The sequence below is a fragment of the Geospiza fortis genome, unplaced genomic scaffold, assembly GCF_000277835.1.
Source record: "Geospiza fortis unplaced genomic scaffold, GeoFor_1.0 scaffold194, whole genome shotgun sequence".
Classification (NCBI taxonomy): Eukaryota; Metazoa; Chordata; class Aves; order Passeriformes; family Thraupidae; genus Geospiza; species Geospiza fortis.
Window position 1 is genome coordinate 2,209,615 of NW_005054322.1, and position 14,645 is coordinate 2,224,259.

The 14,645-nt window shown below is 40.1% G+C and overlaps 1 protein-coding gene across 2 annotated transcripts in view; it reads right to left on the minus strand.

The window, feature by feature from the left end:
- Nucleotides 1-14,645, minus strand: part of ENOX1 (ecto-NOX disulfide-thiol exchanger 1) — a 285,547-nt gene that overhangs the window by 21,889 nt on the left and 249,013 nt on the right. For both annotated transcript variants that reach the window (XM_031056831.1, XM_031056830.1), the window contains 2 exons: nucleotides 6,354-6,461; nucleotides 1,708-1,764 (listed from right to left, as the gene is read on the minus strand). In XM_031056831.1, coding sequence (XP_030912691.1) covers nucleotides 1,708-1,764; nucleotides 6,354-6,461 — 165 coding nt within the window. The remainder of the gene's footprint in view (nucleotides 1-1,707; nucleotides 1,765-6,353; nucleotides 6,462-14,645) is intronic.

The window sequence follows — 14,645 nt, forward strand, 5'->3', positions numbered from 1 at the left end:
TGAATACATGGCTGCAACTGTGACTCAATAATTGTAACTATCTGGTTTTCCTCTTTGCCGTTAATCTAGGTGTTGACTTCTTTTCTTAAGCGTCATATATTGCTATGAGATCAGCAGGGGTAAACCTCATGAAAAAGAGGGGCAGAAAATACAGTTTGTATCCTATAGAAAATTCAGGCATTTGAGAGCTTGTACAATTACAAACTGGATCAAAATATTACATTTTGAAAAATTTACTATTGACCAAAGATTCTGAAATATTTTGTTTTAGATATCTGGGAATTGTGCACCAAAACACTCTCTTTGCACAATTAAAATGTTTCCTTTTAATGCTATTTAAACCTCTATATTATATAAATATAAAACTTTCAACACTTCTGTTTATGCAGTTACATATGAGCCAAAATGGTACAGCTTGAAGCTTTCAGGTAATTTCCCTTTAAAACATTTCAATACCACAAAACATTGTTTCACCTACATTTTTGATGAGGAAGCAAGTTCTTTTAGAGAGTTTATAAGACTTACATGTAGCTATTCCTTCAGGATTTCCTTTGGGAAACCTGCAATCAGCTATTTATTGTGCAATGACCATTTTTTAGCTAGCATATGTGAGTATTTCAAGATCATCATTGGATTAATGTCTTTTTGGTTTGCAAACAGAATCTTTCAAAGGGGCAATGGGATGCCGTGCAGACAGACTGCAGCTGCAGATTTGTTGGAGCTATCAGACAATATTGAATGTCTCCTGTCCAAACGCTGAGAGCTACGAGGCTCTATCGACTTCACTGCAGAAACGGATCACAATGAATGAGATTTAGGAAAGGATTATAAAAAAGAGGACAACATTTCCTTATCAAAAAAACAGCTCACAAAACTTGAGCATTCCATTCAGGTTTAAAATAAAACTGTTTTCCTGACTGTGCTATTAGACAACACATGGACTAAAGTAGATGTTAAAATATATTAGTGTTTAAACTGTTGCTAGTTCACTTGGCCAGGAGGAAGATATCATATATAACTGGTTTTAATATTCATATGTTTATGACAAAGACTGCACGGTTTGAATGACAAACATAGCAGGAAACTTTCCCTTTTTTTTTCTCTTCCCCCCTTATGGAAATTGCTGTTTTGATGGCAATCGTTAAGGAAAGAGAAGCTTTTTGTTTTTGGCAGCAGGTTTTTAAAACCATGACCTTAAGAGTCCTTTAATGTTTTTGGACTAAATAATGATTCAGTGAATTAATTTAGTCCTCTTGTGAAAATTAACTGTTTCAAAATTATGCACATAAACAAACCACCTCACTCAGAACTGAAATACAGCCAGGCTTGCCCAGCTGCAAGGTGGCAGACACAGAGACAAATGGTGTAACTTTGTAGCTTCACTAATCCTGGACAGGACACTAAGGAAAAGCATTTCTTTTGCAGTCGTTTCCATGGTATCTTTAACACCCACATTCAGCAAGTAGGACACTGGTTGTTAAAGTCTCATCCAAATAAATCCTACAAAGTAAATTGCATGGAACCCAATTTATCTACCTTGAATGAAGTTTGCTGGGATTTGAACCTGTGGCTTCTAGAAAAAAACCCAGGCACTTCAAACTTATTGTGCAAATCATTCAGCCATTCTATCAGCTTAGAGACATACACAGTAAATTTGAGACCATACACATACATGTACTAAATCTACACATAGACAGATGTACCTACATTTGCTTGAGATTCATCATGCCCATTGATTTCTGCTAATTCCTTGGCGCTTTTTAACTGCAAAGAGTGAAAAAAACCAAAACAGAACAAAACAAGGACATTACTTCAGTATTTCACACAGTTATCTTTGATTTATTTGAAGGAGTGTTTTATAAAGCTTCCAATGAGAAAAACAGATGGAGCATATAATTCTAATGAGTTTTTGCTCAAACCATTTTGAAACCAACATACTTAAGGCTTGATAGGTTGGCAAAAAAAGAAAAACAATAGGACTGGGTCATTATTTTTTAAATAATAAGATTAGAAAGTAGTTTCAAGGCATAAAAGGTACACAGATTTCTCTCTCAAGAATAATAAACAATTTAATTTCCCACTGTTGTTGCTATTAATTTAAAATTTACAATTTCTGCAAGTTGCCACTAGCTAAATAGTGTTTTGCCAATGATTACTTTTGCATGATATATTTTGAGATAAGATGCTGAAGTGCTACTATACATTGTCTTCCTGACAACGTACCTAGATAACTGACATGGCTCCTGGGTGTGATGGAAAAGGAGGGGAAGTGAAGAACAGCTCTTTTATTTAACCAGTGGCAGGAAGAACTGAGGGGACATTGCAAATATATGACCTGAACAAAAACTTCTTTTTCCCTCCTGAATTAGCTTTTAGGGGAAAATCCAGGATTACATTGGGAATTGTAAAGATCACTCTCAGGAGATTTAAGGAAAGTCCTAGCTCACATCTTGAGCCACGGTGAAATATGCTGTCATTCATCCTGTGATTGAGCAAACAGAACAAAGAGGAGACACCACAGCTCTCCTGAGCCTATAAGCCATGGAGGTTTGTACACTTAAATGAAGCTCATAGAATCATTTGCTCTTTAGGTTAAGCTCTAAAAAGACATGCTTTTATTGTGATTTAATTCACAATAGATACCATGTGGAGGAGGGGGATGGAGGGAGAGGAGAGGGAGGAGGAACAATAAACACAACTTTCCTCTGAATTCCTTTTTTGTTGCCAAAGAAACAGGGTTTGATGTAACTGTTGATTCTACAGCTCTGGCTCTGATTGGCAACAGTTCTAAAATCCCGATGAAACAGAACACTAATATGTATTGATTAGTGTCTGACTCAGAAGTGTTGGTGGACTACAATTCTAGGGGTTTGGTTACCTCCATCATACTTTTGCTACGTGGCAAAACCAGCTGAACTGAGTGTGATTCAGCTCCCAGCTGTTCAGTTTCCAATCTGACACTTAGGGTAAGCAGGCCACGGTCTGTTTGTACCTTATTATGCAGGGCTGTGAACTGCACCAATTCAGGAGCAAGCCACTAAACCAGTCCTCAGGGAGAGGGAAGTGGGCAACACTTCCTGATAAAGTAGTACAAAGGATATCTGGGGACTACAAAATCATCAGGTCTCCTGGTTCAATTCACTGAAGCTCATCTTTCAAAAGCCTCAAGAAGTCTGAAATTTATACTGACAGCAGGGTGGTGCATTTCCAATGAATGTTAAAAAGAACCATCCTGTGAAACCACTCCACCACTCCACTGTGAGGACAGCTGGTAGGAATGAACTGAGATGGCTGCTTCCAGACTAGCACCAGAATGAAGTATTTATGGATCGCAGTGTGACCGGAAGAGCTGTTTCCTGATTCTGCCGATTCTTCATTATAGAAATTCACCCATTATAAGCAGTCCTGTTGGGTTCAGCTGAGTTACTCATCTGAGTATGAGGTCAGGAGAGCATGCTCAGTTTTGTAAAACTGTTCTGCCTGATGATGAGACTGTGCTGAGTGCTCAAGGAATGCAGTTCAGTGCTTACGCTTTGCCTTTCCCTTTCTAGGTTTATAAAATGCTGTCACCCCTTGGTGACTGTGCTCCCGGGCAAAGTGCTCTTCTGGTGACATGCCCCATCAGCCACACGTGGGTTTGATGGGAGACTGGGCTCAGCCTGCAGCCCACTTTGGTCTTGCCAAGGTTTCCCTCCATTATCACCCTGGCACTACTTCATCAGTTGGTATAATGCACAGAGGATGCCTGAGCCTCTCCATCTTTTTTATTGCACACTTTTATATGCTCTGAAAAGGATGCCAGAGCTTAGGCGAGAAGGTGCTTGCATCCCTGCCAAGACTAGGACCTCTGCAGCTGAGATAATGGTGGAAAACTTAAGGATAGAAAGTGTGCAGCTGCATTCCCACAGGTTAAAGGGGTGAAGTCCCTTTTTGTACAATATATTTTTTTCTAAATTACTATTTAAGTTATATTCTTCTCTCACATGTTAAATAGAGAAATGTTGGAATAGGAAGCTTAGAAAAATGTACAATATTGAAAAAACAGGACTTGCCTTGCCCCCTGTTCTGACTCCAGGGTAAATCAGGGGCAAGTGTGATGTTAGCAGTGGATGGTGTGCTGAGGCAACACACAGAGCTAGTGCCAGCAACAACCAGGAGCCTGCCTGGAAGGAGAAGGGATGAGGAATCAAAAGTACTTGATAATCTAATGCTGTGGTGGGGTAGGCCTGACTCAAACCAGCGGCCGTGAATCCCTCAGACAACCAGAGCTGAAGGGCGTGTGCCAGATGTGATTCAGAAGCCTTCTGACTACAGCAAGGCAATATGGTGCACCAGCAATTGGGACTTCCCCCAGCAGGACATCCCAGCCTGGATGTGGCTGGGAGCATGGAGCAGTCATGCTTGGATGGAACTGCACCCCCCATGTAAATATGCCCTGAGTGAGGCAGGGCAGGATTTCTGTGCCAACTTGGGATGAAAAGGCAATTTTTAGCAAACTTATCACAAAGCCAAGACATAAGTCAAGGCAGGAGTCCTGTGCTATTTATTTTTGAAAGAAATGCTCTATTTTCTTGGCTTGGCTGCATGATTTTCAATACCCATTGTGGATAAAACACACAGATAAGGTTGGTGCTTGTAAAGGAAAGCTGTGAGTCTTGGCAAGTGGGGGTCATTACTGCAAAGGCTTCTGCTGTTCTGGAAACTTTTGGAACTCGTTCAGGGTTCTTGCAGGAGCACACTGGCTGCCTAGCGCTCTTCAGGAATTCTGGCTACTTACAGTCTTGGCCTCAGGCGCGTTTCAGAGCTAATTCTCAAGAGAAATGCAGATCTAGCCTGCCTTTCTTCCAGCTACTGTTTCGCCTGTCTGCCTAGCATGAGTGCACATTTGATTCACAATTAGCAGCAGTCTGCAGAGATTCAGCAGTCTGCCCTGGTGGTCCCTACTGGGCCTCACATTGCAAGGTCTTCCTATATGTTTTTGTAGCATATAATTGCTACAAAGATATAAAATAACTTTGCGCAATTTTTGTTTTTCTTTTTTTTTAAAAGCACTTTATAATGTGAAAATGGAAATGAGATCCAATTAACTCAAGAAACCTGGTGGAATCTGTGTTTCTAAAGATTCTGTCATTCCAAATCCATTCTTTCTCATGGCATTTTCTGTATTACAGTCTTGCCTCAGCTTTCATTTAGGTTATCTCTGTGACCATAGCTGCAAAGAACATAAAAGCTTCCAGAATCTAAATTACTAGTTTGTAGAATATATTTGCCATCAGATATGTTCAAAGATAAATGTTAAATGTGGAACAATGTCCTAGCTTTCATAATGAACATAAAAAATCAGAAATAAACATAATTTACTTTTCCTAATGTGTACATTAAATGTATACATCTGTCTGCAGACATATTCAGACATACATGAAAAATCTTGAACATTAGAATCATCAGCATTCTGCATCTCTGCCACTTAAGCAATTCAGATCCTCCAGACCTTAAACTGCAAATACTTCACCAAGCCATGAAATATTTTAGCTGAAAGTTTATATAGAAAGGGTTAAAATAAGTTCTGAAAGCAGAGACTGTGTCGTTGCCACACAAGTGGGAATTTTCAATTTCAGTGTGTCCAAGCCACATGTTTTCTACAGAAAACACTTATTTGTGCACACTGTGCTTGCACACAATGCACTGTTTCTTGTCTAGATTTACAGATTTAGGGCCAGACTTGCTTTTTGCTGTGTAGCTATCCATCTTACCATCCTTATAAAACAATACTGTCAAATGCTTCTCTGTGTCATAGTACACCTTAGTATCAAAGAAGGTGGGATAATCAGATTTACAGAGATTTGATTCTCACTGGTTAAATAAGTGCAGTGATAACTACTTTTTTAATACCATTATGATAATGCTACTGTAAGTTTTTTATATACTCATACTTGTGTGAATTACACAGGAGATACCAAAATGTTTTTTTCAATACTATTCTTGAAAGGAAGAGCTGTTTTGGCTCAGCTATATTTAACCCCCCCCAATATTTTTTTTAAATTCAGAGCAAAACCACTTATCACTGATACCTATGTAGAATACATAAGAGGAAATACTACTCAAGACATGAAATCCAATATTGGATATTATTAAGTAAGGGTCCATTTTCACTCTATTATCTGAAACTCTGTTAGCCTAATCAGAGCAGACAGACAGGACACATAAGGTTAGGTCTTGCTCACAACATATTCTGTGGTCAGACTCCTACAGATTTTGGAGGTAAAGCCATGAGACTTTCAGAGCTAATGGTTTTGCCTTCCTTCCCCTTAGCATGCCTAAGCCAGCATTTTTCTCCTGCCAAAATCACTCACCTGTTCCTGCAGGACTTTGAGCATTGCTTGTGTATGCGTTTGCTCTTCCTTTGCTTGCTCCAGTTCAGACTTTTTGTTATTTAATTCCTCCTGTATGCTCAGCAATTGCTGCACAAACAAAAGAAGTTTCTGGTTAGCCTCGTCCGGATCCAAAGCAGTTTAAAATCCCCAGTTTGACAAATCCTAATTTCAAACAATGTTTTGCAGTCTGCTCCTACATTTATTATTGTTGCATAATCTGCTGTGTCTAAATGGACCAGAGGTAAATTGTTTTCATCTGCATCTCCTTCTGCGGCAGTGCACCACGAGTAATGCATCTGTTAATGTGCATTAAGCTATTTGTTACATTAAAGCAGAAACTCCTGGTACAGTATGTCACCCACAGAATGACTGTCACATTCGTCTGAACCAAAATCTTATTTGTAGAAGTATATGGGGTGGTTTTAATAAGACTGGGGTAAACACTATGGTACATAAATAATTTAAAAGCACAGCCCTTTAATATAATTAGTCATTGGCCCACAGCCATTTTCATTCTATGTAAAGCAATATTCTGGAAAGCTTTCAGACTGACTTGCCAAGAAGACAAAAGCTTTCCCCTTTTTTAATTTTTTTTTGTCTTGTGCTGCGATATTTTATTAGATCAGGAAGACTGATGCCCTACAATCAATATTTTAGCCAGGGAGACTGCTGATCTACTGTCAAAACAAAAAGCTATGACCAAAATTCTATTTTTATGAAGAGAATTCTGAGATGAAGGTGCATATTTGAAAGCCCACGTCCGCTGGTGTTGGCTAGCTTTAGATTCTGCATAGATTTATTGTGACTGTCAGGAGCAGGTCAGTAGATTTAATTCTGAAATACTTATATGTTTTTGCATATAAGATTTTGATTTTTGAAGAATGTTAGACAATGATGAAGAGCAAGAGCAGACAAACAGGTTAAGAAAAGAGTTTATGTGTTTCCTCTCAGTGAATAAGAAAGGAAACTATGATTTTCTGGGGCAACATATTGCTTGTTAGCACACTCCATTTAAAGGAGTAATTGAACTACTAATTGCTTTACTAACATGCATTACTGATTTAACCATGTACCTACATCTAAAGCTTAGTTTATGGTTGTGCTTAGGGCTGGTGGCTGACTCAAACTGATGATGCAGGTGTTCAGCCTCTTGGTAAGTTACAGACAGCAAACCTAGAAAAAAAAGTCTTGGCCTTGTTCCACTGCACTGGAAGTCCCAGGCATCAAAGGACATGGTGTCAGCATTGTTTTCAGAGTGACTTGGAAACAGATTTCAGGGACTGGTGGAGTTATTGGTAGTGTGTTTCTGTTGTAAGTGAACATCAGTATGATGGATTAATTCAGCCACTGAAGTAAAAATACACGTGGGTATATGTCTGATTATATCTCACACACTCTACAGTCCAGCAGAGTTGGTTAGCTTTTTGATGGATCATGCCGCCTGGACTGCTCCCTGGGAGCCCTCAAGAGACATTCTGGTATGTGTTTTCACTCTACCACAGCACAAGATCATTTTGAATCTCAAGATTTTTCTATGAAATAAATAGGTCTCTTCCACTGAGGCTCATACCCAACCAGCTCTTCTGTGGGAAACTCTGCTTTGGCATTTCTCCAACAGGGATGTGTTCACCTTGCCTGTTGGGTACTACCTCCCACATTTCCAGAAGATAAACTGGATTTGTGTGCACTGCCATAGGTCACACACTGATTCCCATGCAGGTTCCCATGCAGAAGGGACCATCTCATCACCCCATGTACACTTAGGTTATAACATACCTTTAAGGTTCACCTAGGATAGCTCTAGCTGATGCCTGCAATTTAGAGAGAATGGACTCTAGTCCTCAGAAGAGAAGCAGAGAACACAAGACACCAGAAAGATGCCATAAGCCCTCTCAATGGTCACTAGCTGAAGCATTGTGATAAGCAGATTGTCACCTACCTAATAGCAGCTGGTGAGATTTCCTCTCCTTTGCAGCTGCAACCTGTTTGACCTCACACACCTGAACATACCATGAGAAAGGAGTCTTTGGCCCCATTTCAGAATCTTCTCTGAGCAGTTATGTCTCACCAGTGTGGCCAGACTCCATCTTGGTTGAGAGAATTTTACTCCAGCTTCTGGTAAAAGCCCTACAGGCCATCCTTTTGAACAACACAAAATCACATCTGGAAGATCCCAAGTGAGTTTTCATTTCGTCCTGATCCTGAATAATCTTTCACTAGTGAGCAACTGTTACAAAGAGGAAACCAAGACTGACTCTTGGGTTGAACTTGTCTACACAACTGAACTTAAACCTTCTTCTCTATCCCACCCACCCTCTCCCCGTGGTTCTTCCATGGCCATGTTTCACTTATTGTGGATCAGCTCACAAACTTCCACTGTTTTGTTTTCACATCTCCCACTGTGATCTCCCACTGTGATTTAGTCTAATTATATATCTCTTCTTTTGACCCTGACTTTTCCTGTTTTGTGTTTAAGGCAATTTTTCCAAAACTGTCTGAGCATGGGAGGAATTGGTGTGGAAGACACTGAGAGCATGAGAGAAAGAGAGAGGGAGATGTGATGTTCTGCATCTTTGTACTTGGCTCTGGACCAGCGAGGAATAGAAATCCCAGGAAAATATTCAACATTCTCAGTTTCCCTGGGGTAAAAGAGTGTGCATTCTATTTGGAATATGAACTACAAAGCGCCTGATATGAGATAAAACCTTCTAGCAGTCTTAGTGGTCAAACTGTCAACTATTGAAGATTTGCTGTGTGTGTATAGGCTCCAAAGACAGTAAATGTGTCCTATTTTCACAGGAGTGCAAAGCAGAGTAACTAAGATATCCTATTCCCATTCATACATAAGGTTTTTCATTCACAGGACTGGAAACTTCCCATTCAACCTCCAGAGATGTCAAAATTATTTAAAAGTTGGAGCCATCCCTTGGGGGTTTAACTTTCTTTTTCTCTCCTTCATATTTATCTCTAAAAGCTGCAAAATCTGCTAATTTTGCATGGGTCAGGTTTGCATATTTCTTTTTCTTGCGTGGTTGATGCTGCAACCAAGAAGTTGTAACAAGGAGTTATACCTGTCAAACAGAATATTTTTCTCCTTTAGTCTCATTTTGGAAATAAAGAAATAAATGTGATTGAAAAAAATATCAGCTTAAGACAGATGAATAGCCTGAAAAATTTCACCACAAACACGTGATGTTTGGCAAAGTTAGAAGCAAATCGGAAAAGGATCTTACACTGTCAGAAATGAGACAAGTTTCATAACAGGGACTGCTGTCACAGCTGCTTATAAACAGACAGGTTTTCCATAAAGATTATAAAGAATGATGCCAAGATGTAGGTATTAATTATTCAGAATTACTTTGTTTTTCATACATAAATCTACCTATTAAAAATTGATCCTATAGATATTTCTTTTGCCCTTCAAATTTCTTGCAACTATATACCACAATCAATCAAAATAAAAAAATATCCTTGGTTTCAATAATTATGCTGTCTGATACTGTTCCACCAACTTTGCCATCTCACACAGCCTTCCTGCCAGAGTTTCCCTGTGTAGGAAACCGACCTACTACACTGATGGTCACCACAGCTATACAAGTGTCTGTTCTTTCAATCTTGTCTCACATCTCTGGCCATTCCCTTTAAGCCCTGATGCTCCCAGCTTTGTGACACAGCATTCAGATAGAAGTTAACCAGTTTTATCAGGCAAAGAATTGATTTCATGGCTATACAGCCAGGAAATACCTGGCTCATATTTCTGTTTTATTCCATGTCCCCAGTGTGCAATTCTTTGGGTCTGTGTGTTATGGAAGTGTCTTTTCCCTGAACCAAAAAGCAAGTGTCAGGAAGCGGAAAAGCACATCACAGAGCTCATCACAGCTCTGATGATCCTGAAGACAGACACCTGCAGAGCTCCACCAGTAGCAGCCTGGAAGCTCAGCTGGTCTATATGCAACCAAAAGCATTTGTCACCATGGCTGCCAGCTTGACCCTAGGAGATGGAGCTGTGTAGTAGGGACCAGATCAGACTGGCAGACATCACTAATATCCTCTTAGTGGTATTTCCAGAGAGGAGATGGGAAAGCCAGAAAGAATTAACATCCTCGTTGCCTGTCCAGAGATCAATCAATGCATTTTAGACCTCCTCAAAAAATGCAAGACATTGCTGCCAGCGGCAATTCTGGAACTGGTCTGCATAGAAATGGTAGATATCACTATTCTTTCTTTAGTGAGGACCAAATCCTTTGTGTACATAATAAGTAGGTAGCTAATTTCAATATGTGGGGTGAAAGAGGGTGTGTGTTTTATTTTGATTTTTTTCCCCCCACATTCTCACTCCAATGCTGAATCTCTGCCAGAGACAGTTCAGTACCACCCATATTGCATAGATCTCAAAAGCACAGACAGAAAATTACCATCTTAAACCAATCTTCACAGCTTCTGAAACATTAAATATAGATGGCATTATTGAAGCCAGCTGAATTACTCAGGCTGTGTACAATGCAGTGCCAGTGTGGCCAAGAATGCTAACAACTGAGCAGCACACACTGCCTCAGAATATATGGGGAGTCCTAAAGGGAAACTAATAGCTTGCTGCTGTGTAGCACTGTGCAGCCATGAAATACTCCCTCTCTTTCCTCTCCTCCTCCTTGCCCACAGTTCTTCATTGCTCCCCAAAAGGCAGCGTGGATTTGAATATAAAATATGGACATACCTAGAAGTGTGGTCGCATCCCAAGCCCAGTTGGACAGACAAGGATTCCATAAGGAAAGCATGATTTCCAGCATGAAACCAACAAGTTTTCATGTAAAGAAAAAGGAGGCAGATCAGAAGCGACCGCAGGGCCTGAGGCTGTACTTAGGATGCTGTAAGGCTGACAGAATAATGGAAAAGTGAAAGCAGCATTTGACACAAGTTTAGCAGTTATACTGCTGAATGGTCCTGCCCCTGCTGTTTTGTTTATGATCTTCTCTACAGCTGCTTGAAATGAAGTATGAAAAGGTTACAAAGATCTTAAAGAAAGGGCAGTAAGGAGGAGCAGACAAAAGAACACCTCTGGGGTGGGAGCACTGATGTTGATCACAGGTTGTGCAGGCAGTTTCAGCAAATCCAGTCTGTTCAGCCACAGGAAGGAGGCAAACTCTCCCATTTATGGAGTAGATACAGGATGTCCAGAGATGACCTCTGTTAAAGGTCTCTGAAATCAGTGTATCAGTCAAACAGGGATGCTCTTACTTACACAGCTTAACTGAGCCAACTCAGTTGAATGGTCGTTTTCAACACTCAGTGAACTCAGGCAAACTGGATTCTCCTGCTCATATATTGCGTAGGAGAAACATATCCATATTACTCTCCACTTATTATCTATAGCAAATAAATGCCTATACAAGAACAATAGATTCATTAAGTGCCTAAAAAGAAGGGAGAACTTATGTGTCTCAAACAGGCAGGCTGTGTCCCAATTAATGCTACTTTTTTTCAGCCCAAAAGACACCAAGGCATAGATGTAAAACAGGAACCCTGGGAAGCAGAACTCATTTGTGCAAAACACTTGCCCCAAAACTACACGAGAATCAGAGACCTGAAAAGTATGAAACCACAGGCATTCAAATAACTGCAGAGTTCATCTAAAAATTAAAGCACTCACTTATGATAGCAATTTATGATGTTTTATTATATTTTTCCTTTTTTTCCCAAGTAAAACCTTGTTCCATCTTTTCTAAGTTCATCTTATATAAAGAAAAAGAAGTTAAGAGTTTGCCAAATGGAAAATGAGAAAAATCGCAAGGAAATTAATGTTTTGATATTCTTAGAAGATGTTAACAAATACAGAGGGGAAGGGTGGTAAATGTTTCCTTTCAGAATCTTCCTTAGGTAGGAGGAAAAGAAAAAAATGAATTAAAATGAAATCAACCATTTGCAAAATAAAAATACAAATCCCTCTCCCAGTACTCCCATGGCCTGTCTGGAAGAGTGTCTTTCTCTTTTTGCAAGACAAGATTTCATATCACAAATGGCCAGCACATGGCAGGCTTGAATAATGAGAAAGTGACTTCCCAGCTGAGCAAATATGCATTAGTAACAAGACGCTGATGAGGCCTGACAAATCACCAAGGAAACAGGAGAATGTGAAAGACAAGTCAAAGAAGCTTTAGAAATGAGCCCTCAAGGAAGTTAGCCATGTTGCAGCAAGGCATTATTAAAATAAAGAGTATGGCTGTGGGTTTGGGCTTTTTAAGGGATTAAAAAGAACCACAGTGTAATAGTGCAACATTTCCCATCCCTGCCTGCTCTCAGGGACTGGCTGTGTCCCTGGCTGTATGGATGGCATTATTTGGATGGAAAATAGGATTTCCAATGATGAAAGAGGGCTGGTAAAGAGCTGCATGTGGATGAACAGCCCAGCTCCTGCTTGATGGGCATTCACCTGCACAGTGAGTTTCCCTGGCTCTCTAGCCAGAGGCAAAGACCATGCTGAACATGTTTGCTCTGCAGGTTAACCACCTCAGAGGGGGCTGAGGAGCTGGACACACACCTGATGGGGAAATGTGGCATGTGGTGGCACTAAAGAACAAATCTGTCCAGCTGCTTCCTTAGGGAGGTGATGCCATGTTTCCCTTCCCCTGCTATTAGACAGACTCCAGAGGTCCTGCTGCAGCTCTACAGTGCTCACAGTAGTTGCAGGCAGGCATGTATTCTAAGAAATAAAGCAAAATAGAAGACAGATGGACACAGACACACTGAAACTACCTAGAGGGAGGTTATGGAGGTGGTGGTTTTCTTGAGTAAAAGTTGAGGACAAATAGACAGCAGGTCTATTTGGTTTTTTTTTATTACACAGCAGGATTTTTTTTTTTTTATAACACAGTAGGAAAATATTCCACAGTGAGGGTAGCCAACCTCTTGAGCAACGGCTCAGAGAAGCTGTGGAGTCTCCATCCTTGGGGGTACTGAGATCATAGCTGGACAAGGTCCTGAACAAAACTGAGATGACTCCAGAGATGCCCCTGTTTTGAGGAGAGGTGTACCTGACCTTCAGATGTACCTTCTGACTTCAGTTTTTATGGGATTCTAGAGAAGAGCTGATAGATATCAGAGAAGTAGCTCTCAATTTCTTTTTTTTTTTTTTTTTTGTGAGGCTTAGCAATTCAGCCACATCAGCTACAAGAGGTAGTGTTAAGGGCTGGGCAGCAGAGGAAAGGAGAACATGAGTGATGTGATGAACAGTTTAAGAGACAGTCTACAGCTTTCCTCTGCCAAGTAATTTTCGAGTAGACCTGTTACTCATCAAGAAAGACAAGTTGTCCTCAGTCAGCTATGGACTTTTGCAGCAAATGAAGAAAAGACCAAGTCCTTAGGGACGTTACAGCATGAATCCTTCATCTCAGAATTTAAATATACTAACAAGAACTTAGCTCTATGGCATCAGGGATCCCTCTCTGGGATATGGGTTTCACAGCAAATTAAGCAAGGTCCTTTATTTTCATGATGGCCTGTGAAGGGGAGAAGCCTGACAAAAGCCCACTGTACCTCATCAATAAAGCTCCCTCCTTTCTTTGCTAAATGAGGTGATTGGGATAGCACATAGCCCTGACTTTACTGACAGTAGGTGAGTAGATCCTGATCCTGATCAAAGAAAGAGGGCTGATCTCAAATGAGTATCATGTTCCCCCTGCCCTCATATCTGTCCTACAAGGCAACAAGTTGGCACCTTGCAAGATGCACAGTCAAAGAAAGATGTGATCATCTAGACATAACAACAGCATCTTCTCCAGCCTTTCACCTGCACTGGCCATTGTGGGTAACTCCTCACCAGCTAATGGCACTTGAGCAGTGTGATCCCATCTTTTCTTCCATGGGACTGAAAATGAGCATGATACAGCATGCCTTTTCTCAACAAAGCAAAACAGATCTTCTAAATTTTGATTTCCCATTCAAGAAAAAAATATTTTACTTATTTTGATGGGGAATAAAAATTTAATTAGAAGAACAATATTATGGAAGAGAATCAATTTACCCAGTGTAATTTCCACTGAAACACAATTCCTTGTAATGGAAACAGAGTTCTTAGCACTGATAGCATCAAACACAATTGGAAATTCTAATCAGCAAGCCAATGCTAGTATTTAGGATCTTTTTAAAAATTCATGTAAGATCACTGGACTGTAAAACTTAAAAGATTTGTCCTTTACCACCACCAGACTACACAAGCATGTTAATGAACACACTAGTTGATTTATTTAATATTGTAAATAAAATGTGTGCACCCAA